At 38.6% G+C, this 24,920-nt stretch overlaps 2 protein-coding genes across 2 annotated transcripts; both read right to left on the bottom strand.

Moving 5' to 3' along the window:
* Window positions 1-19: 19 nt before the first annotated feature.
* LOC131959981 (5-hydroxytryptamine receptor 3A-like) lies at window positions 20-15,642 on the bottom strand. The gene is made up of 12 exons (XM_059325192.1): window positions 15,634-15,642; window positions 12,134-12,254; window positions 11,766-11,843; window positions 10,455-10,609; window positions 10,104-10,148; window positions 9,888-9,997; window positions 6,313-6,482; window positions 4,315-4,469; window positions 1,510-1,720; window positions 1,226-1,393; window positions 1,043-1,128; window positions 20-912 (listed from the first exon to the last, which is right to left on the bottom strand). Exons 1-12 carry the CDS (start codon window positions 15,640-15,642, stop codon window positions 685-687), a joined length of 1,536 nt encoding a protein of 511 aa, XP_059181175.1. The 3' UTR covers window positions 20-684.
* Window positions 15,277-24,716, bottom strand: LOC131959979 (5-hydroxytryptamine receptor 3A-like). Its single transcript, XM_059325191.1, has 11 exons — window positions 24,677-24,716; window positions 23,936-24,013; window positions 22,655-22,782; window positions 21,750-21,794; window positions 21,525-21,634; window positions 20,313-20,482; window positions 19,964-20,124; window positions 17,182-17,392; window positions 16,899-17,060; window positions 16,723-16,808; window positions 15,277-16,591 (listed from the first exon to the last, which is right to left on the bottom strand). Exons 1-11 carry the CDS (start codon window positions 24,714-24,716, stop codon window positions 16,376-16,378), a joined length of 1,407 nt encoding a protein of 468 aa, XP_059181174.1. The 3' UTR covers window positions 15,277-16,375.
* Window positions 24,717-24,920: the final 204 nt, after the last annotated feature.

Here is a 24,920-nt window from a genome sequence, read left to right as displayed (position 1 = left end):
CTTTTGTTTCGTCAACATTGTTGAGAATGCGGTTATCTCAGTTGAATAAACTTCGTTTGAATTGTCACCAGACAGAACAAAAATGGGACTCCTTGCTTACGTTCTGACACAGAAACTATGGCAGCATAATTGATCCATACAGTGTAAGCATAAATGTTTTAAGTCTCGGCTGGAAAACTGACTAAGATGTTGTATGTTCAAAGCAGAATTACACAAAGTTAAAGTGCCTTTTCAGCTTTCTTTACTTCTTTTGTCAACTTTGTTGAGAAAGCAATCATTTTAGTTAAATAAACCTCATTTGAATTGTCACCAGTTAAAACCAAAAGTCCTTGCTTATGTTACGAGACCGTTGCGGCCTAATTGAACATAAATGTTTTAAGTCTTAGCCCTGCAGGAAGACTGACTACAATATTTAATCTGACTTAACACAGTGTAGATGATTAATGGCCATGCAAAGTGCTTGCCCAGTTTAAAATATATATAATTATATTTGATTTTGTCTGTGGGTCCATGTAGTTTATTTATAACAGGTTAGTATAAAGCCTCTGAAAATGGCTTATATAGCGCAACAATGGGTTTTATTTTCTTTCGTGTGGAATAATGGAACTGAACTACAGATGTGAACACAGACTACTGACATTTTAAAGTCCAAAATGTTTTAATCATGCTTTTTAACCTTTAACACTACTTGTCTATTTCACTGTTCCATAATGAAAAGATAACAACTAAGAACACAATGGCTACTGTGACATAGGAAATGAAGAAAACTTTGTTGATTGTTTTAGCCACTCTGGTCCAGTAGCCGAGCTTCCCTGCTTCCTCCCTGCTGTTAAGGAGCTGAATCACCTCCTTCAGCTCATCTGAGAGCTTCTCCAAGGCAACGGACTCCTCCGTCAGTTCTCTGCTGCTGCCCTGCAGAAGTCATTTAGTGAACATCGGACACATTTGACATTACAGTTTTTAGGTCCACTGTGATAACAAAAAAGAAGGTCGGTTTTTAATTTTGGTGAACTGAACCTTTAAAATGCAGCCTAATTCTAACCTCTTTGGTTGCTGACAGCAGTTCAGATGGAGGTTCGTCAACAGACACATCACAGACATGAGCACAGTGGGTCCATTTCTTCAGCACTGAAAGGACATGTTTGACACATTTGACAGTTTTAGCACAGATGATGTAGATTTGAGATACAGATTAGGATTTTGTAGGATTTATGTTTAATCTCACCTTTACAGCAGCTGCAGCAGCTGACTTTGCTCCGTTTATCTTCACAATCCTCACTCTTTAGTCTTTGGTCTTCATCTGCCTCGTTGTCTTTCCCCATCAGATACATCACCAAAATAGTCTCAAAGAGGCTGATCATCATCAAACCAAACATCCCAATGCAGTAGATAGCTGAAGGGAGAAGGTGAGATTATTAATGTGAACAAATAACAACACAGTGATTCATTATATGTGCTGTTTCTGCTAAAATGAAGTGCAATCTAATAAAGGCGACTGAGTTTCTTTACCAACAAGTGGAACGCTGTCTGAAGAGGAGGGCAGAATCTCATTGAGAATAAGCTGCATCACAGTTATAGCGAGCAGCACAGTGACCTTGAAGCTGAGCTTCTCTCCCCCAGTCTCTGAGATCAGGAAGGAGGCCAAGTCCAGACAGAAGAAGAACAGGACCGGGAGCAAGAAGTTGGCGACATAGAGGACAGGCCGCCTCTTCATGGTGATCTGTTAAATTATGTTAAAGGGTCAGGTGTGCTATCTTTACATTTGTCAAAGGCAAAACTAAAGTAAGTACAGGTATTACAGGTATGTAACACACAACAAGAGCAACAACAAGTTAATCTGTCCGAACCTGCCCATGTCTAGTGGTGCAAATGGCACTGGAATCATTATACATTTAAACAAAGGTAAAATTAATCAAAAGAAAGGCAGTACATAAATACAGTAAATAGATTACATTAAGATTTTTCCTCAACCAACTGCCAGTAGCAGTAAAATAAACTTCAGTTCCCAAAGTAAAAGTATTCATTGGGAAGAAGAACCTGTCAGCCTGTAGGCCTATCCTGTGTGCACTACAGCTGAGTGGAGAGCCACAATGGTTTAATTTAAGGTCCCGTTCGCACAAGGACGCTCGCGGGTAAAAACTACAAAATATTTTATCGGAAGTGCCTTTCGTTAAGACGGTAACGGCGTTTTGGGGGCTTAAAGATGCAAAAATCTGAAACCACCTTCCAAAGTGGAAAAGTTAAATACGCTCCGCCGTAGCGTGTCCGTCTACACTGACAAGACGCAAAACTCTGCTCAGATCTGCTCACGTCACGTATGTGTTTACGTCACATACATGCTCCAGTAAAGGAAAATAAACAAACGTGGGATTATTTCCATGCGTCGGACCTTCAAGCTGCTCTGACAGCTCTAATAAATTTACAGGAGTCTTTCCACCAAATGTACAGGATCTGTACAGATAGTATTAGTGAACAGAGAAGGATCTGGAATTACCTCCATCACATTTTGGAGCCAGACGGCTGTAAACGAGAGCTGGGAGATCTAGTGGATGGAGGAGAACTTTGTGGAAGGAGAAGCTGATGAAAATGTGTGGCGTGAAAACTTCTGCATGCCCAAAGATGCTCTTATGGCTTTAAGTGATGCCGCCTGGCATGCAAAAAATCGAATTTCACACACTTTTGCGTCACCGTATGCACGCAGATTTCCTCCCGAAAATGCTCGTCTAAACGAGGAATAAAAAGTGAAGACGCGGCGCCACTTTTGCGTCTTCTGTTGAGACCGTCCTTGTGTGAACGGGGCCTGAATGAAGCAATGCAAAGCCAGTTGATGGTAATTTGGTGAAAAACTGGGCAGGAATTAGAAGTCTTTGAACTGAGGGACTAATTTATAACCATTGCATGTGCACACAACAGGGACCTGAAAATCTGAATTATTCCTTTATATACCTGCTCAAAGAAATAAATCAGTTTTTGCAGGTAGCAGTTAGAAGTCCTGGATAGAAGGAACATGCCACATTAAAAGCCTCACCAAGGCTCTGAAAAGGTTTACACTTCCTTCTACTCAACCGCCACTCTTTTGGAGGGATTGTGAACACCAACAATATTTTCATTTATATTTTCTTTTGATAACATTAGATAAGTCTATAATTAACAGTAACATTGAGCATTATGAAAATTAGTTAGCTAGGCCGTTCATAAATGGTTTGGACAGTTTGGCTGATGCTATCTGTTCTGGCGAGACTTTGGGTAGTGCTAATGCTATCCATGTTGTCGAGACAAGTCTCAAGCAAAGTTAATTTTCTTCTGATTTGTCCTATTTAAAGATATTATTTATGTGTCCGAATGTTCAGAAGACATACAGTACTGTGGTTAGGCAGTGTTAGGCAGGTGTGAAAAAATGCAGAGAAGAACTGTTGCTGGTTTGAAGGCAAAGGGTGGTCACACCAAATATTGATTTGATTTAGATTTTTCTTCTGTTCACTCACTTTGCATTTTGTTATTTGATAAAAAAACATAACATTACTAATTTTGAAAGCATTCTTATTTTACAGCATTTTTCCACACCTGCATAAAAATTTTGCACAGCACTCTATGACCTGTGAAAAGGACATGGGAATAAACTGCGCTTTCGTTTATCCCATTGGAATCAATAGACTCAGGCCTGCAGCTAGTCTCCTAAAGGGGCGTGGCAGTAATTGAACCCACATAAAACAGATACAGGATATGAGTCGTCAGTGAACTGTCTCTGGTAGTGTCCCTGAGAATAAGGTGGATATGATCCGGAGGCATTTGTCGGTTCAGGGCAGGAATTGGTCCAGGGTGTTAAGGTTTTCTAAATCTTAATTTTTTTTCTTGTACACAGTCTTTGTACCCAGGAGCTATCGCTTTGGTGAAGCAGTATGAGTGTTACATACTGAAAATGTTGCACGTGAATATTGTAGTCTCATAGATTGGCTGTACATCAAACTTTGAAGTGCTATTTCACTTTGAAGGAAAACTGTACCCTTAAAATGGCCATCTCTATATCAATTACTCAACCTGTGTTACCTTGAAGAAAACATTCTAGACTTAAAGTAACACAAGTGTTGCAAATTGTTTTAGCTTGCCCAATCAGAATAGGGTTCAACATGCTGAATCAGTAACATTAAAATCTGTGCATTGTTGCTGTAGTCAGATATTTTTTGTGGAGTGATGGAACAATACTTCCCTCTATGATTTATCAAAAGAAAATATAAAGACTAACAAAATGGAAATACTTAAATAAAGTACTTGTACTTATTAGAGACTGTACTTATTGTATGCAAAAATACTTACAGTGTAAACCAAGATCTTTTGGTTGACGCCAAAGTTGTTAGTAGTTTTGTTGTTGGACAACATGTCAATGAAAAGCCACTCTGACTGTGTCAGCATCATCTTCTTAGACCAATTCAATGAAGAAGAACCAGTTTCTAAAAATAGTATATGATCATCTGAGGTGGGAGAAACAAATCAAACTTTGGGGTTAACTTGCAGGTTAACAAAAAAGGAATAAATGGTATGTGTATTCAGGTGAAAAAAAACTGTAAAAGTTATTAAAGCACACACAGGAATTTGAGAACATGAGAACATAAACAATGTACAGTCCCTGACAAAAGTCTTGTCGCTTATCCATTTTTTAGAAACAACAGTTTATAACCTGACTTTTAATTAATCCATTGGCTTTAGAAATGGCTCATATGAAAGCTAAAACTCTCCCAAATTATGTTTAATATACTAAAATAAATTTGCTTCACCGAAGAAAGATTGATCATTTAATGAACACAGAAAGGTCCGATTTTGGCAAGACAAAAGTTTTGTCGCCTACAGACAGTAATGTCAAAATTGAACAAAAAATGTACTTCAAATACAAAAATATGTTGCATAACATCAGTGAATTAAGTAGTGGTGCTGTGAGATCCATGTTTAATATCTTGTATGACTTCCATGAGCTTGAAGGACTGCATCCATGCGGTTTGACAATGATTCATACAATTTATTGATGAAGTTATCAGGAATTGCAAAGAAAGCAGTCTTACATGCCTCCCAGAGTTCATCAAGATTCTTGGGTTTTGTCTTCTATGCTTCCTCTTTCATTCTACCCCAGACATGCTCAATGATGTTCATGTCTGGTGACTGGGCTGGCCAGTCTTGGAGCACCTTGATCTTCTTTGCCTTGAGGAACTTTGATGTAGAGATGGAAGTATGCGATGGAGCACCATCCTGCTGCAAAATTTGACCCCTTTTATGGTTGGGAATGTAAGAGGTAGATAATACTTCTTGATATTTTAGGCTATTGATATTCAAATCTCTCGCACACCCCCATACTGGATGTAACCCCAGACCGTGATTTTTCCGCCACCAAACTTAACTGTTTTCTGGGTGAATCTCGGATCCATGCTGGCTCCAGTAGGTCTCCTGCAATATTTGCTACAGCTGTGATGTAATTCAACCGAAGATTCATCTGAGAAATCCACCTTCTTCCACTTTTCCAGCGTCCATCCTTTAAGCAGGCTGTGGGCCTTGGCAAATGCCACACGTTTTTTTAATTGGCTTTTGTTTAGTGCTGGTTTCTGGGCACTGATTCGACCATGGAGGCCATTTCGAGACAGAATTCTAGAAACTGTTTTGGTTGACACAGGGACTTGAGGTGACCAGGCCTGGTGGAGCTCTGCTGCAGTGGGAAAGGGGCTGGCCTTGGATTTTTGAGCAGTTGTCTTGCGGGGTCTGCCGGACCTGGGCTTGTCAAAAACATCTCCAGTCTCTTCAAATCTTTTTCTTATTCTTTGCACTTGACGCTAAGACACATTGAAGGTGTCAGCCACCTCAGCAGTGGATCTGGTCTTCAGCGTCTTGATAATCAACGCTTTGGTCTCAGGGTGAATCTTAGGCATATCGTCAGAGGTCAAGGTGCAGTTGATGTGAAGGTCTGGTGTGCTGGGGTTCTTTTTATACACACCCACTAATTGACTGATTAATTATTGATCACAGTTGAGGCTGTAATCTAGGTTTGGGTGCATCATATGACAAGGTGACAAGACTTTTGTCTTTGCAAAAACTGACGCAGTGGGCTTTACCAAGCTGTGAATGTTAGAATGCTTTTCAGCAGTTTTGTTTGGCACCAAAATATTATTTTAAAAGCTGTTGGGATTAAAATGAGCCATTTCTTGTAAAAAACAAATGATTACAAATATATTTGAGGGGCACTAAAGGTCAACTTGTACCCAAGCGACAAGACTTTTGTCAGGGACTGTATACTATTTTATAAAACTACCAACCAAAATGTTACGGGCTCACCAGAGTGCATGACAGATTTGAAAGACAGGTTGCAACTCTGAACATCAAAAGGAAATTTGTAAACTTCCATCTTGCAGGTGCTGGTCACCACCATGCTGATCCTTTGAAAGATTTTACCGTTATTGAAAACCCAGACATAGGGACTCGGCAGGGCCTTATCCTTCTCTGTCCTGTATGAGAACAAACACACACATGCTTTTAACTGAATTTTATGTTACTTAATGTAAAATAGACTGAAAACATGCCATGAACTATGAACCATATCAGATAACTGCATTATCTCTGGTTCACTGCTGGCTGAGGACATTTGGGGGAAGATGTCCTAATTCCACAGGTTTTTTATTTGACTGTAGATTAAAAAAAATATCACACATTAATGATCATATCATATATCTGCTTGTTCCAACTATGTGAGCTCAAACTTGTTAAAATATTTGACAACATTTCATAATACATTCTGCAAATTACAATGTAAATATTTTTTTGAGTACGTACACACTGACAAATTTGACAAAATGCAGTGCATTATAAGTTATTAGTACATGGGTGGTGCATAATGGTTAAAAAAAATTTAGTGTGGAATGTTGGACATCAGCTGTGTAACCCGGATGTGCCTTCTAAATCATCCAGTTGGCACATCCAGCATCGTCACAACAAAATGTATGTTTTGGCTACAAATAAAAAACATAATATTAATTCCTAATATGTCTTACATGAAGAAAAAAAATTAAATGGCGAGCAAGACTGTCTGTGTTGTATGCCCTATCCTTGTATTTATTGTAAGATGATTTTTGACAATGTTTAAGGCTTGTATGATCAAACCTTGGAGAATTCAGGCAAGTAGTTATAATGGCCTACTTTGGATGACGAATGTGTGTGTTAAGCGTGATTTGTGTTGGACAGGCTAGGCCCACCTGATTTTCTTTGTGCCCACCCACATTTCAGGTAAGAAAAGCTACCTGAAATGTGGGTGGGCACAAAGGAAATATTGGTGTGAGTTCTTACATGTTTCTTACCACCAACCTCCTTCAAACTTAATGTTAGTCAGAAAACTGCAGCAGTTGCAATTGAATGAGGACATCAAACTTTTACAAGTTAAACATGTTTTTCAGCACTATACTGTAGTTTATATTAGGTGACTTTATCAGACTGTATTGAAATACTGCAGATACAGTGAAATGTCCCCTGCTTATCGACTGATCACCAACTGATCTACCAAGAGCTTCCAGTAAGTACATATTGGCCCTCATTTATCAAACGAGCGTACGACAGAAAGTGAGCGTAAAGTGGGCGCACAATCATTTCTACGCAAGGCTCGGCATTTATCAATTTGGATGTGAGTGGAGGGAACGATCAGCTTCCCGTCTGCTCTCAGCTTGTGTACACAAATTTGAGTCAGCGTGAAGTCCACACGTCTGAGTCAGAGAATTATTCTTATACTATAGTATCGATGCCTGGAGCTGATAAAACTCTGCCGTGTTTTGTTTTTTAATGGTGACAAACCAAAGCATGTTTAGGCTACATAATTTATCATTAAAACATAATTTAAAATAAATACACTTGGGTGGTCCGTAGCGTAGTGGGTTACACAGGTGCCCCATGTATAGAGGCTACAGTCCTCGCTGCGGTTGAGCCGGGTTCGAATCCGGCCTGAGCTCCCTTTGCCGCATGTCCTCCCCTCTGTCACCCCCTTTCTATCTGTCTCTCACTTTCAATAAAGCATGTAAAATGCCCAAAAAATAATCTTTAAAAAAAAATAAATAAATACACCCTGCAACCGTGAAATTCTTTAACCAGAATACTAGCCGAGGCTATTAACCCATTGAAGCCTGGAAAGCGGATACTTCGTTTTGTAGTATTTGTATAAGCTCTCAAATACTTTTTGAATTTAATTTCTATCTGCTACAGAGGCTGAAAAATCTATTATTTAGTAGAAGCGTCGACACTTCTGTTGAATTTCCAGAAAAACTTCAGGTTTTAGGGGCTTATTTTAAAATCGCCCAGAGGTTTTACAGGCGTTTTAGGCGTCAATGGGTTAAATGTTGTTGTCTTCTGCTATTTATCGTTATCCTGCTGGACACCGGAGCGTCAGAATCTCCTTCACCTGCAGTTCTGACGGAATAGAAACATTTCCAATCAGCGCTGCCACACGCTCCTCTGACTAGGACTTCTGACTTAATTGTTAGGCTACTAAATGTAAAGAAGTGAATAATATCTCTCCATAATAATGATAATAATAATATTTGCATATTATATATGCTATAAGGCTTGATATATCACAATGTCTAGCCTAAATGAAATATTCCAACCTCGCCGGGAATTGAATAATCCACTGCCCCTCTGCTGACAGCACCACTGATTTCCTTCCTTTTCACTTTTTATGCTGCTAAACAAAACAAGTTTGTTCTGTTGCAGCTGTAAGACGTCAGCGTTTCACTTTCTGCCTCTGAGAAATTCCTCTTCTTTTGGAATTAAAACTTACTTTAAAACATTGTTTACCTCCTTCAACCAAAAAGCTGTGGAAACTTTACGGTTTCCACATCTTTCACGGTACACTTTGCTAATGGGGGAGGGGTCCTCTTTTTGGTCGTATTGCGCCCTTCGGTGTCGTAAACTCTCGAGGCCAGCCATCTGAATCGGGTATACATTAGGGCGTGGTATTTAAATAACGCTTGTTTCGAGCTGCCACATTTATCAACAGCGGATCATTCTCACACTGTGATTGGAGAGATACGATCATTTGATAAATCACACGTGAACCCTGTCGTAAGATGAAATATACGCTCAGATCTGCACTTGTTTCTATGCCTGTTTGATAAATGAGAGCCAATGTGTGCAAACGAGTGATTTCAGACAACACAACACTGTCAAATAAACACACTGCGCAAGTAGGTGCCAAGTGTACACAGTGTACTAATAGAAGTATCCCAATTGAGAACATAATTTACAAAATTATATACATACACTCATTATGAAAATGATTATTCCTAATGAGTGTATGGTCTCAAACAGCATGATGGGAGGTGGAGGAGGTGATACATCAAGTGAGAAGTAGTGTCGTTTTCCTTATCTGCTTATCCGCACTTGGGTCGCGGGGGGGCTGGAGCTTAGCTGACATTGGGCGAGAGGCGGGGTACAGGTCCAGGTACCTGGACAGGTCGCCAGACTATCGCAGGGATACAGACAATCACGCTCATTCACACCTAGCACCAATTAAACCTAAGTGCATGTTTTGGACTTTAACCAGAGTACCCGGTGAGAGGGAAGAACATGCAAACTACACACAGAAGAGCTGCTGACGGGGGGCGAACCGGCGACCCTCTAGCTGTGAGGCGAAAGTGCTAACCACCACACGCTACACGTGTAGCCCATGTCTAAACACTTTTTTTTTTCAAACTAGTTGCCCTGGGCTGGCAATCAGTCTATCTATCTATCTATCTATCTATCTATCTATCTATCTATCTATCTATCTATCTATCTATCTATCTATCTATCTATCTATATCTATCTATCCGTAGTGTGTGTGTGTGTGTGTGTGTGTGTGTGTGTGTGTGTGTGTGTCATATTAAACTTACATCTCTTCAATTGTAAGATCTGGGGTCCACACGACTTCAGTAGGAACATTAATGTTTGTAATATTACAGAAGTCATCAGGATTCCAAGTTACGTTTTCGTCGTGCCAAATCTACAGAGTAAAATAAAGTCAAATATGCATTTAAACTGGGGGAAAACTGTTTCTGTTTCTCACAGAGTGAGATCATAAAGTGTTTTCTTCCTCAGAAAGAACGTACCATATCAATCCAAAGGTAGGAAACAAATTTCTGATCCTTCTCATTCTAAGAGAAAATAAATATGGGTGAAAATCCTCACAACATCATGGCAAATGTCATAAAACTTAGCAATATCTAAAGTTGAATAGAGCAGAACTTCCTGGTTTAATGATGTGTACTAATATGAGAAAAATGATGAAGTTTTTTATAAATGACTACATGGCTGTGCTTTATACACCAAAATCTTATCACAATCGTTTCCAGCAGATGCAATGTGATTATGTGAAATCCTGTGAAGTCAAACAGAGAATTGGAACCAATATAACTTCCTCAACAGGAAACTGTATTTAATACATTTAAACAACCACTTACCACATCTATAATGGCAAAGACCATTACATACAGGTCTATCTTTGTGGGAGATCCTTGATTACCAGGCCGTACCATGGAGTTCTCATTGGTTTTGCTCAATTTCAGGTACCTTAAAACATCCCGCAGAGTGCAGTTACCTATGGAGGACTTCGCATCTAGAACAAAAAAATCGACATATTCTTCATGAGGGAGTTTAGGAAATAACAAAGTGTAATGCTCTCAATTTTTCTGTTCAATTAGATCTTCAGATAACCTACGTTTAAGTTATGTTTTCTCAGTTACATCAATCATTGTATCCATCAACTGCCTCTGGAGTCGTCATGTTCAAATAATTATGTTTAGCCATGCTAATGACATAGTGATATCATGTTAACAATCAAAGAAACATCAAGAAAAATCATCTATTCCTATATAGGTAATTTCATACCTAATAAATAATGATATATGTCATATATATAATATTCTTTAAGAATTTTATGAGTCTATAAGCATATTTTTATTTCTTGATTAAGATGTGAAATTATAGTTATTTACTTGCACTCCTGAACAGAAAAAAAATCATTTTAGCGGTTGAATGTTATGCTTGATTAATTTCTGGCTTCTCAGAGAAGCCCAGTGAGCTGGCTCAAATCTGGCTATAAAAAAGTGAATTCAATTTGTTATTTGTCAAATAAATAACAATAACATTTTTTGTTTTAAACAAGCCTTTGAAAGATTTTTAAAAGATTTCTCGTTTTTATGACACGTGGTCTAATAAATTTGTCAAGCACTGTATATATATATATATATATATATATATATATATATATATATATATAATCCGGCCTGTGCTCCCTTTGCCGCATGTCCTCCCGTCTGTCACCCCCTTTCTACCTGTCACTTTCAATAAAGCATGAAAAATACCAAAAAAATAATCTTAAATAAAAAATAAAAAAACTTAAGTAGTCCCGATGGTAATAGTAGCACTTATTTTACACACACACACACACACACACTTTTTTTTTCCGATGTGGGTTCCAGTTTTATTTTTTGTCATGTGTGAAGACCACCTATTTGCATGGATGCAATTTCTGGTTTGCTGTTTTATTCCCAAAATGACATTTGTAGATGTCAAAGACATACCACTTTTATCTTGTTTAAATATTTTTTGTATTTGCTGTAACGGCAGTAAAACATTTTTTACTACAAACAAAAACTGCCTCCAAAAGCATCAAAATAGTTTCAAAGTGTCTTAAGTGTCAAGACAGCAAAGAAAAATATCCATTAGTAGAGTCACATTGCACTTCTGGAGTGTTTGTTTCATGTACGTACCTTCCTCAAAGCTGGAATTGGACCTCAGTAGGCCATCAGAAAGTTCTCCTTGCACTGAGTAATTTGAGGTCCTTCCACCTGAAAAAAGTAAATTAAATTGCAGCAGTGTTGTTAAACTGTTAGTAAAAGCTTTTTGGAACTCAATTTGGATAGTTTTTCTCATGTTTTGAGATACAAACCCATGCCTTTTTGAGAAAAAAACAAACAAACGAAACTATCAGTTAATAAAAAAATGCTGAATTAATGTTTTCTCACTTAGTTCTGGTGCATTTAAACTGGTTCTGAGAGTCTGTAACTAGGGTTACGTGAATATATTTTCAAACATATAGTTAATGTGCACTTTAGCAATGTTTGTTTCATGTACATACTTTCCTCAAAGCTGTAATTGGACTTCTGTTGATCATCTAGAAGGTCTGGTTGCACTGAGTGTTTTGAGGCACTTCCACCTGACAGAAAACAGCATGATTCAATTGCAGCAACAATGTTAAACTGTTGGCAAAAGTTTTCTCAGAGCACAATTTGTAAATCTTATTTTGTGATCCTATGATCAGTCAGTATGAGTTAGTAAAAATTGCTGAAGGAATCTGTTCTTACTTAGTTCTGTTGGGCTTAAACTAGTTTTGAGATAGGAAGATTTTTGATTCCACCCTAAAACAATCAACATGAATTGGATTGTGTTTGTGGCACTCACAGTACTAGAGAGTGACAATTAAAAAAATCAATGATTCTCTTTCCAGCAACAGTGTCACAAATTATCCACACACGTACTACACAGCAAACAGTGTTTGGAAAGAAATAATTCTTGGAGTATTATTATTTTTCATTTGTTATGCTGCACTACAAACAAGACTCCTTTCCCCTCCATTGTATTAGGGTGACAACAGAAATTTCACACAGACAAAACCGAGAACAGATCTGTGTGTCGAGACATCCAAGAAGGTTTTTAAGAAAGAAAGTCACACTGCAGAGCATTTCTAATAGACACCTGCACGTATCATACAGAATAGTTCTAGCTTACCTGTGAGGGAAAGCAGAAAGAGGAGAGCTGCCAGCATCATGACTGTGAGAGGTCTGCAAGTCAATGAGCATCCATGTCCTCTCTGTGTTGTGTGGAAATGTTTGTGGCAGTAACAATGTCACTGCCCTATACTGAAAGAGGGATGGGCACATGTTGTGACCAACCCTTACATTATTTTCTTCTCATTGTACAAATAGGCTTAATGCAACAATGCTCTAAGGAATTGTCAACATCCTTGACACTTAGCGGCCTGTGGTCAGATACATTTTGCTATTGAACCAAAAGCCTCCTACTTCCACTACTGTTGCTTTTTACTTCATCAAGTTAAGTGGTTCAATATAGGAGCTGCATCTGAAAGGAAAGAACCTACAATTTACTCTAATTTACAATAAATACACAAGTAAGCTCAGGTGCGAGTGGTTACTGTCCCAAGCTTTCCTGTTCTTTCAAGGGCATAGTTCACAGCCACGCAAGGCACAACAGTATAACTTTGTTGATTATTTAAATCTCCAGAGGCAGACCAGCCGATCAGTCAGGAAAATAATAACTAGAAAATTTCCTCTGGGGAAATTTTGAAAGGGCCACGGGGGCTACTGCCGGTGTGTGTACACTATGATGAGATTCTTCAGAGATTTCAAACTATGCCCTTTAACCTCAAAATGTGTGTGTGTGTGTGTGTGTGTGTGTGTGTGTGTGTGTGTGTGTGTGTGTGTGTGTAATTAAAATCACATAAAGTTACCTGTGTGTGCGTGTATGAAGCATGTTTATGCATGTGTGAGGAGTGTGCGCACTTTAGTGCGTGTGTGTGTGTGTGTGTGTGTGTATCTGTAACTGTAATCACATCAAAGATCAAAGGCAATCAGATCAAAGCAATCAACAGAATTAACTGCAGCTGTTAATGTTCCGAAAGAGTGACAGCAGCCAGAGGTGGACAGACTCAAATTTCTGGCCTCAAACAGAAAGCATTTTTGGCAAAACCATAATACATTCATATCATTGATCCGACTTCACTTTGAGCATCCCGAGTTCTTCCTGAACGTCTACATATGATTTTTTTTTAAGAAAAATTAAAAAATAGCTTTGTTAGACCGATCTAAAAAACTGTTCCATCTTCCTTTTTTCCGAAATCTTCCTGCGTTTTTAATATGGGACCCAATGAGGCTGTTGGTGGTGTTGGTGGCGCATCTGTGCGTCGTACGCCCAAACTATAACTCTGACAGCTTTACCAGAGGATTGTGAGTGAGAAGACAAATTTTCCTACATTTCTATGTATAAATTATCTCTGTAGAGTGGAATTTACGGCCTGGAGCGCAGTTTTAAAATTTATTTTTTGACAGTTTTTTCTCTCCCTTTACACTCTTGCGATGATGTCACACACTGTGACACGAACATTCCGTGCAATACACACCCATTATAATCTCAGAATTTCTCCAAAAATGATCATGGTCATTGAACAGGGATTGATAAAAAACTATATGACCTATCAAAACGTGGATTAATACACCAATACACAAGACTTGTGTCAACTGTTTAAAGTTTAAATGGAGTCTCCAGGTGAAATTATGCCGGAGGAGTAGACGTTTAAAAATCTCCAGTTATTGTTCTTTTTCACTCATTTTTTTTCGCCTGTCCCATTCATTTCAATGCAAAATTTTGGGCAGTTTTTCGCGACTTATGTCGTGAAAAATTCTTATTCTGTAGAGAAAAGTAATAGCACACTGATCCCAATCAAACCGCACATTTTGATATATAATTTGTCCTGCAACTCTTCAAGTTGTAGGACTAGTAGCGTGACGAAATTGCGTCCGGAAGAGGAAGAAGAAAAAATCCACAGTATAACAGTAGTGCTGGCCCCAAGCACTGGTCCCTACAGCTATTGCTGTATGGGACCGGTGCTCGGTGCGATTGCCCCGAGGCCCTAATAATCAATGTTCTATGTTCGTCTACATATCCAAAACAACACACACACAGTCTACAGTCCATACAGTGACCGTATGTGACCACAGAAGCTGTGGACATCATGATTGACATCAGATTGAGTCTATTTGTTTTTTTTACCTTAATTATTCATTTCTATCTCACATTATTTAAAAAATGCCATGTAGGAGAGCAGAGCATCCTGTCACTGTGTCCCGTTTAGCCCATTAAATATGTGCAAAAAGAACAGTATCACCAAGATGCTATCTGTTTAGCAGCACAGTTAGAGTTGTATTTCACCTGACAAGAAATCTACTGTTTTATGTAATTGGATTGAGATCTGGTACCATGGCCTATGATTCATATACTTTCATACTCACCAAACCATTTTGTGGCCTCTTCCCTTTATGTAACTATCTCCATCAATATTTAATTTATAAACTTTTCCTTTGTCACCCATCTGCATAATCTGACTGTTTAAACAAACATTCAAACATACAAACTGACTGAAAAGAAAGAATGAGAGCAATGTTTTTTACTTATTATTTATTTCAGGAGTATGAAGGCTGATATATGTTTTCAGAACTAGATGACTTTTATTCTTTAATGTGTATACATAATGTAGCTTAACAACCGGCAGATTTAGATTTACTGTAGATGTGAAAAAATACAAACATAAAAAGACAACATGAAATTACTTAAAGCATAAAAGAAAAAATACCTTTACATGTCTTCAGATAATGAACATTTATAAAATATTATATATGCTTAGTATCATGGATGAGCAAACAAAAGCACTGAAGGCAACTACATTGTATTTCTACAGAAGACAACTTGATATGAATCTTTAAAAAGCAACTCTTACATTTTTTAAAATATATTTCATTATGTATGTTGTTAAAGAATGTTGTAACACTGAATTAAGAAGAGTACCTGTGACATGATATAGAAATTTCTTTAACATATATGATGGACTAATTAAACACAATTGTGCATATTACATATCAAAGGCATATATTACTAGAACTTTATAATACAACCAGACTGGTCTAATGGGTTAATATAGACTATGTGTTAGACGTCTGGCCGTGTGCAGAACATACAACAAACACTACTGAAGGATTACATACTGTATATCTGAACTTCCATGCAGAATCAAGCATGTTATGTTCAAAGCAGAATCACACAAACGTATGCTGGCTAACTTTTTTTGCCAATATTGTTGAGAATACAGTCATCTACAGTCATCAGTTAACTCAGTTAAATTATCACCAAACAGATCAAAAAGGGGACTCCTTGCTTATGTTTGAACACCATGGCAGCCTAATTGATCGGTGTGAGCATACAAGTCATAGCCCTGCAGGAAGACTAAAATGTTTAATGTGACTTAACATAACGTAGATGATGAATGACCATGCAAAGTGTTTGCCTAGTTTAAAATAACAACATTTTTGTTCATGTTTGCCTGTGGCTCCATGTAGTTGGTTTATAATAAGTCAGTATAAAGTCTCTGAAAATGGCTTATATTACGTGAAATGATGGATTTTTTTTTCTTTTGTCCAGAGCGATGGAACTGAACTACAGGCGTGAACACAGACTTCAGATCTGTTAAAGTCCATGTCAAATGGAAAGATGTCTTAAACATGCTTTTTAAGCTTTAACACTACTTGTCTATTTAACTGTTCCATAATGAAAACATAACAACTAAGAACACAATGGCCACTGTGACATACAAAATTACGAAAACTTTGTTGATTGTTTTAGCCACTCTGGTCCAGTAGCCGATCTTTCCTGCTTCCTCCCTGCTGTTAAGGAGCTGAATCACCTCCTTCATCTCATCTGAGAGCTTCTCCAAGGCAACGGACTCCTCCGTCAGTTCTCTGCTGCTGCCCTGCAGAAGTAATTTTAGTGAACAACTGGTACATTTGACATTATAGTTTTTAGGTCCACTGTGATAACAAAAAAGAAGGTCGGTTTTTAATTTTGGTGAACTGAACCTTTAAAATGCAGCCTAATTCTAACCTCTTTGGTTGCTGACAGCAGTTCAGATGGAGGTTCATCAACAGACACATCACAAACACGAGCACAGTGAGTCCATTTCTTCAGCTCTGAAAGGACATGTTTGACACATTTGACAGTTTTAGCACAGAGGATGTAGAGTTGAGATACATTTTTTAAAGATTTATGTTTAATCTCACTTTTAGAACAGCAGCTGACTTTGCTCCGTTTATCTTCACAATCCTCACTCTTTGGTATTTGGTCTTCATCAGCCTCGTTGTCTTTCTCAATCAGATATATCACCAATATAGTCTCAAAGAGGCTGATCATCATCAAACCAAACATCCCAATGCAGTAGATAGCTGAAGGGAGAAGGTGAAATTATTCATGTGGACAAAAAACAACACAGTGACTCAGTTTATATGATGTTACTGCACATACGTGTGTGCTCTCCAATAGAGGCAAGACCCTGAGTTTCTTTACCTATAAGTGGAACGCTGTCTGAAGTGGAGGGCAGAATCTCATTGAGAATAAGCTGCATCACAGTTACAGCGAGCAGCACAGTGACCTTGAAGCTGAGCTTCTCTCCCCCACTGTCTGAGATCAGGAAGGAGGCCAAGTCCAGACAGAAGAAGAACAACACGGGCAGCAAGAAGTTGGCGACATAGAGGACAGATCGCCTCTTCATGATGATCTGTTAAATTAAGTACACAACAACAGCAACAGCAAGGTAATCTGTCCCTATCTGCCCATGACTACAGTGGTTCAAATGGCACTAGAATCATTCTTGAAGGTAAAAGTAGTGAAAACTAAGGCTACAGTAAATAGATTACATTCATATTTTTGCCCAACAAAACCACCAGTAGCAGTAAAATATACTTCAGCACCCAAAGTAAAAGGAAAGAGACATTGTGTCATTAGATTTAGTGATTTTTATATTTTATGTTTAATTTGCGAAAGAAAGTAAGGAAGAAAATATACAAATAAATAGATAAATAAATACAAATAGGAAGCTACAAATGACATTAATACAGCAAGAAGTCAGAATAAAGGAATAAATTAATGAAATAAATGAGGCAGAATGTCTTGAGTATTTAGAGATCACTGACTCCATTTTCATGGCAGCACTTCAGCCAGAGCTCTAATAGTTTGACAATTTGTTCGACATTGAAATTTGTCCTGGTCTCCTGTGTGGTCATTTTGTCTGCAATGCGCACAGTTTAGTCCTACAACTAGGAGAAGAGTTGCAGGTGTTTATCACAAATGAGGCAATGCAAAGCTATGGGGTTAGAACACTGACAAAAATCGCGCGAGCGAAAACACATCTGCATGTGCATTATTCCGTGTCACGCGCACAGATTTCAACTGTTTTGATCTTCGCGCACATATTCAGCAACCGCGTGAAGCAGATTCTCCCCCGTGCTCGCTCACAGTGGAGCTCTGCTCGTGCGGAGCGAGGAGTTTTGACACATTGGGGGCGGGGCCAAGGCTGACCCCGGGCCTCTTATGATTGGTCATTTTCCAGCCCTCCACGTGGGTGCCTTTTCAGTTTACTGCTGACAGCTGGTAGTGGCGGCATCATCTAAACAACAACAACAGTTGTTTCATGACGTTCACGACCACAACTCTACGCTTAATCACTGGTAATAAAAAGGTAAAAAAATGCTGTTTCTTGTTTCTAAATGATCATACAGTATCTCCGCAGTCCGTCAACACACACCGGATCCGTCTGTGACCCGAGGACGCACGAGATCTCGCTAATTCACGCGTAATGAAGTGATATAACCGGAAGAGAATCAACATCTCCTCATTAATGACTGGAGACAAATCCAGCGACTCGGTCTTAACAAGCGCTAACGAGGTCGGTCGGAGCCGACAGGAGCCTCTTGTTAACAAGCCGGCCGACCTCGTTAGCGGCAGTTAGCTACAGTTAGCTCTGTAGCAGTACAGTGTGTATGTGCTAACAGGCTAACAGTTAGCTCTGTAGCAGTACAGTGTGTATGTGCTGCTGCTGCAGGAGGTGTACACTTAGCGATCTCTGTTTGTTTCATAGACTGTATATAAATGAACTTCAGGTCTGTCCCCGCCCATCATGACGTCTTCAAGTTGTGAAATACGTTAACCTGAGGTACTTTATTTTGATAATGTTTTATTTTGTGTCTGTGCACGACTTCCTGTCCCGAACGATCTGCTCTGTGCTGAATTTATCACGTGGAGGGCTGGAAAATGACCAATCATAAGAGGCCCGGGGTCAGCCTTGGCCCCGCCCCCAATGTGTCAAAACTCCTCGCTCCGCGCGAGCAGAGCTCCACTGCGAGCGAGCACGGGGGAGAATCTCCTTCACGCGGTTGCTGAATATGTGCGCGAAGATCAAAAAAGTGCGCGCGCGTGACACGAAATAATGCGCGTGCAGATGTGTTTTCGCTCGCGCGTTTTTGTCAGTGTTCTAACCCCATAAAAAGCCAGTTGATAGCATTTTGGTGAAAATTTGGTAGTAGTAAAATTGGAGTAGAAGTCTTTGAACCAGGGGCCTTATTTATAAGTTTAGAAGTACTCTGAACAACAAGAATAATTTTATTTTACGAAAATGAGTAATTAGGACATTAATAAATGGTTTTGACACAATTTGGCTGATGCTATCTGTTCTTGTAAGACTCTGGTTAATGGTAACGTTATCCATGTTGCCAGATCTAACTTAAGTGAGTTACTGAAACAAAGACAGGTCTTGGACAAAATTAATTTTATCCTGATTTGTCCGTCTTAAAGATAAAATTTTTGTGTCATAATGTTTAGAAGACGTGTCCTCTGAAAATTGGGTTGAACATTTACTTGGGTAACTGTAGTACAAAAGATTAATTTGCATTTCTCCCATTGGAATCAATAGACAGGCCTGCAGCTAGTCTCCTAAAGGGGCGTGGCAGTGACTAAACCCAAGTGAGACATACAGGAACTGAGTCGTCAGTGAACCAGTACGCTACTAAATTGTCTGCAGCAATTGGTCCAGGGTGGGTTGTTTTTATAAATCTTTGTTTTCTTATTGTACAGAGTCTTTGTACCCAGGGGCTACTGCTTTGCACTTGTTAGCCCACTTATTGATTTAGCCTACCCCATCAGAATAGGATCCTTCATGTCAGTAACATTTAATTTTTGCTGCTGTCAGCTATCTTTTGTGGAGAAACAATACTTGCCACTATAAAATATCAAATGAAAATACTACAGTTAAGTACTACTTCATAGATGTGTGTTTGTATCAGGAAATACTTACAGTGTAAACCACCATGCTTCGATATAAACCAAACTTGTCCCGAGTTTTGTTATCAGTTTTAAAGTCTTGAAACAGCCACTCTGACCCTGTCTCCATCATCTCCTTCGTCCATTCTTTGGTCCGATTGGGGTCATTATAAAGCGTAAACGTCAGATGCCTGGCTGAGGTTGGAGATTAAAATAAAACTGTGAGGTTTCTTTGCAGGTAAACAAAAAAGAATAAATGATATGTGTATTCAGTGACAGAAAACTCTAAGTTATTAAAGCACATACAAGAATTTGAATGGAAACAGACATGAGAACATAAACAATGTATGTGAATAAAACCTTTGAACAGGTGATGGACTCACCACTGTGTGTGATAGATTTGAAAGACAGGTTGCAACTCTGAACATCGAAGGGAAATTTGTAAACTTCCATCTTGCAGGCGCTGGTCACCACCACGCTCATACTTTGATAGATTTCACCGTCCCAGTCAAGCCAGATATAAGAACTCTTCAGGGTATGGTCCATCTTTATCCTGTATGAGAAACATGAACACTTTTAACTGGATTTAATTTAATATTTTATTGATTATACTATTCAGAAAACGTAATGTAATGTAATGGGGTTAATATGTGACTACTGTGCCGGGCTATGCAATGCAGTTAATATTTGTCTTGGTGTATGTACCAATATTTTTAATGATGTATAACGCCTGGATTCCACTGGATGCGTAACGGCTGCAGATCCGTCATCGGAGCCGTTACGCACCCATTATAATCAATGTGTGAGATTCCACCGACTGCAGATCCGCTGCGTAATGAGTCCGACAACGCAGGGCCATCCGACAGCCCTCGCAACACTTGCGCAGAGCTTCTATTTTTGTCGGACGACGGAGCACTACGCATAAATTCAGCACAGAGCAGATCGTTCGGGACAGGAAGTCTTGCACAGACACAAAATAAAACACCGGTATATTTTCAAAATAAAATACCTCGGGTTCGCTAACGAGGTCGGCCGGCTCGTTAACAAGCCGGCCGACCTCGTTAGCGCTCGTTAAGACGGAGTCGCTGGATTTGTCTCCAGTCATTAACGAGGAGATGTTGATTATCTTCAAGTTATATCAATTGATTAGGCGTGAATTCGCGAGATCTCGTGCGTCCTCGGGACTCTGCTGTCCGCAACAGCTCCGACACAGACGGATCCGGTGGGTGTTGACGGACTGCGTAGATACGCAGCCGTTGCGGACAGACCCCTGTCGGAGTCGTTACGCATCCAGTGGAATCCAGGCGTAAGGCTTATATCATTAGACCTTGGTGAATTCAGGCCTGATTTGTCTTGGACAGGTTTGGCCCACCTGATTTTATCTGTGCCCACCCACACTGGGATAATATAAATAAACTAGAAAATTTCCCCTGGGGAAATTCTGAAAGGGCCACGGGGGCTACTGCCAGTGTGTGTACACTATGATGATATTCTTCAGAGATGTCAAACTATGCCCTTTAACCTCAAAGTGTGTGTGTGTGTGTGTGTGTGTGTGTGTGTGTGTGTGTGTGGACATATATATTTATAAAACTTACATCTCTTCAATTAAAAGATCTGGCTTCCACACTAATGTATTAGAAAGAGAAATTCCGTATATACCACAGAACTTCCAGCCTTGCCAACTAAGGGATTCATCGTACCACCTCTAGAGAGGAAGACAAAGGAAAAAAATGTATTTGAACCAAAGAACTGAGTTTCCCAACAGAGTGAGGTGGGAATTAACTAATAAAAAAGTGCTTTCTTCCTCAGAGAACACTCACCATAGTAATCCAAAGAGAGGAAACAAATTTCTGGTCCTTCTCGTTCTAAGAGAAAATAAATATGTGTGAAAATCTTTCCAGCTAGGCATCATCAAAAATAAATAAATAAAACTTAAAAAAGCATAAGACCTAGAACAGGCACACCAGGGGACAGATACATTAAATTCTGTGACCACAACAAAAATGTGCATACACATTTTTTTTAAATCAGATTTCTACAACTGCATGTATGCTTGGCTCTGTTTTTATGAAACTCAATCATTGTGGAGCTGGGCAGATGTGCACCAGCCTCATTTCCACACCTACAGTTCACCATAAACAGTTATATAGAAATACCCTTGAACTTGTATGTCAAACATTCTGACCACTCCACCACTCAATACGTCTGTCACTTTTCTCAACTTTTTTAAAACATAATTTTGAGAAAGAAGGGGTATGTGGTTTTTCAAAATGTCTGGAATATGCAACTGTCATCTGGAATCCTTCTCGTTCATTCAGGACCGCGAGAAGTTCACACTGGAGTCTGATATGGACCACGTCTGAAAAATAATGTGAACAGCCAAAAAGATCGGGTCTGAGCAAAAAATCAGTATTGAGCATTAAGTGAGCATTTAAGTGAAATATAACTCTGTATGCACTCCATGATTAAGATCAACTCCAAAATTTGTACGTGTTCTTCCTTGGCCTATTTTACACTCCTTTGCCAAGTTTCATTAAAATCAGGCCTTTCTCCAAAACACCAAAAATGAATCACTTGCTCCTTGGCCCAAGGACTTGCTTTCAAGCAGATGCAATGTGATTCTGTGAAATCCTGTGACATCACAGACACACAGAGAATTGAAACCAATATAACTTCCTCACAATTAAATATTAATTGTAATTTATAAGTTTAAACAGCCACTTACCACTTCGATAATGGCAGCGTATAGAACATCCAGTTTTACTTTTGTGGGTGATCCATATCTACCAGGCCGAATCATGGTAGATTTGTTGATGTTCAAGCTCCTATAAACATCCCGATCAGTGCAGTTACCTTTGGAGGATAAAAACATTAACACATACTTTATGAGAGAATCTACTATTAAAAGGAAAGAAATAAAGAAGTTTGATGCTTTCAATTTTTTTGTTACATTGGACTTTCAGAGAACCAATGTTTGAGTCATGTTTTCTCAGTTATGTCAATCATTGTACCCATCCAATCCCTCTGGAGTCATGACATTGATTTGATGATTTTCAGCCATGCTAACGACACAGTAACAAGTCCAATACTTTGTTTTATAAACAAACAAACATATTACCTTGCACTATAGCCTACATCATCTTTTCCAATATAGCTAATTTCATACATAATATATAACGATATATGTCAAATATATAATAGATATATGTATTTATATTCGTCTATATGAACTAACCAAAATCGAGAATATACACACACACACCAGTAAAATATCAGTAAAGTTAAAAACTGCATCCGCCAAGAGTTTAGAAAGTCAAGTGTCTTAAGTGTCAGAACTTCTATTGTTCAGGCTACAGAAGAATATTCATATATACATAATTACTGTGCACTTTTGGAGTGTTTGTTTCTTGTACTTACCTTCCTCAGGGATTGTTACTTCAAAAATATCGTCTATTGTCGTTGAGTAATTTGAGGCACTTCCATCTGACAGAATAAAGTATAATTCAATTGCAGCAGTGTCATTAAACTTCACATTTTTTTTAACTTAGTTCTGGTGGGCTTCTGTAATTAAGCCTACAGAAATAAATGTCCATACATATAATTACTGTGAACTTTTGGAGTGTTTGTTTCTTACATACTTTCCTCAAAACTGTAGTTGGACCATTGAAGATCATCAAGAAGGACTGGTGGCACTGAGTGATTTGAGACACTTCCACCTGATGATTCAATTGCAGCAATGATGTTACACTTTAAGCAAAGCTTTCTCAGAGCACAATTTTGAAGTCTTAATTGTCTGATATACAGACATTCTTAAACATGGCATTATAAAAAAACGGGGGGGAAAATAGCATCAGTTTTTTTATTTAACTTTCTAAATGAAGATTTTCTTACTTAGTTCTAGTGGGTTAAAACTAGTTCTGAGATTCTGTAATTAAGGCTACAGGAATATATGTTCATACATATAGCTAATGTGCACTTTAGCAGTGTATTTTTTTAAGGTACGTACTTTCCTCAAAGCTGTTATTGGATTCCTGTTGATCATCAAGAAGTTCTGGTGGCGCTGAATGATTTGAGACACTTCCACCTGACAGAAAACAGAATGATTCAGTTGCAGCAACGATGTTAAATTGTTAGAAAAAGCTTTCTGAGAGCACAATTTGTAAATCTCATTTTATCTCATATTATCAGTTAGTATCAGTGAATGAAAAATGCTGAAGGGATATGTTCTTACTTAGTTTGTTTGGGTTTAAACTAGTTTTGAGACAACAAGATTTTTGATCACAGTTGGGGTTTTTTTATGGCTGTTTGTGGTGCTCACAGCACTGGAGAGTGACAATTAAAATAAAATGATTCTCTTTTCAGGAACACTGTCCCTAATTATCCACATAACACACAACCACAGGTCCTCAAAATAGATAATTCTAACCACACTAGTGAGACCCACACAAGTATTGCTCAGGTTCGAGGCATATAAACCCTTAAATATTCGGTTTCCCATATCAGGGAAACCATTTACAACAGGTGGCAACAAAAATTTAACACAGACAAAAAACAGAACTGTCTGTGTGGCTAGACATCCATTAAAGTGAAGAGAAAGAAAGAAAGAAAAATACTTGAACTGAGCCATTAATAATAATTTAAAGCAGTTAAAAATTAAAGCAGAAATAATCATGAAATAATTTTAAGCTACACTGCAGAGCATTTCTAATATACACCTGCATGTATCATACAATTAGTTCCAGCTTACCTGTGAGGGAGAGCAGAAAGAGGAGAGCTGCCAGCATCATGACTGTGAGAGGTCTGCAAAGTCAACGAGCATCCATGTCCTCTCCGTGTTGTGCGGAAATGTTTGTGGCAGAAATAATATATAGCTGCCCTATACTGGAAGAGGGATGGGCAAGTTTTATTACCAACCCTTTAATATTTTTTACGGTTAGTCTTCTTATAGAAAAAGGCCTAATGCAACAATGCTCTCAGGAATACCATCTCGA

The sequence above is a fragment of the Centropristis striata genome, chromosome 21 (assembly GCF_030273125.1).
Source record: "Centropristis striata isolate RG_2023a ecotype Rhode Island chromosome 21, C.striata_1.0, whole genome shotgun sequence".
Classification (NCBI taxonomy): Eukaryota; Metazoa; Chordata; class Actinopteri; order Perciformes; family Serranidae; genus Centropristis; species Centropristis striata.
This window is presented reverse-complemented; position numbering and strand designations above follow the sequence as displayed.

Bases quoted from the DNA above. Each gene is read 5' to 3' on its own strand.
- LOC131959981 (XM_059325192.1), bottom strand. The intron at 10,149-10,454 runs GTAAGTGGTTGT...ATTTTCTCTTAG, and splicing joins TCTTTGCCATTATAGATGTG to AATGAGAAGGATCAGAAATT. The intron at 1,129-1,225 runs GTGAGATTAAAC...ATGTCCTTTCAG, and splicing joins CTGCTGCAGCTGCTGTAAAG to TGCTGAAGAAATGGACCCAC.
- LOC131959979 (XM_059325191.1), bottom strand. From the start codon at position 24,716: ATGATGCTGGCAGCTCTCCTCTTTCTGCTCTCCCTCACAG. The intron at 24,014-24,676 runs GTAAGCTGGAAC...GTTTTCTGTCAG, and splicing joins CTTTCTGCTCTCCCTCACAG to GTGGAAGTGTCTCAAATCAT. The intron at 20,483-21,524 runs GTAAGTTTTATA...TTTCTCATACAG, and splicing joins GATCTTTTAATTGAAGAGAT to GATAAAGATGGACCATACCC.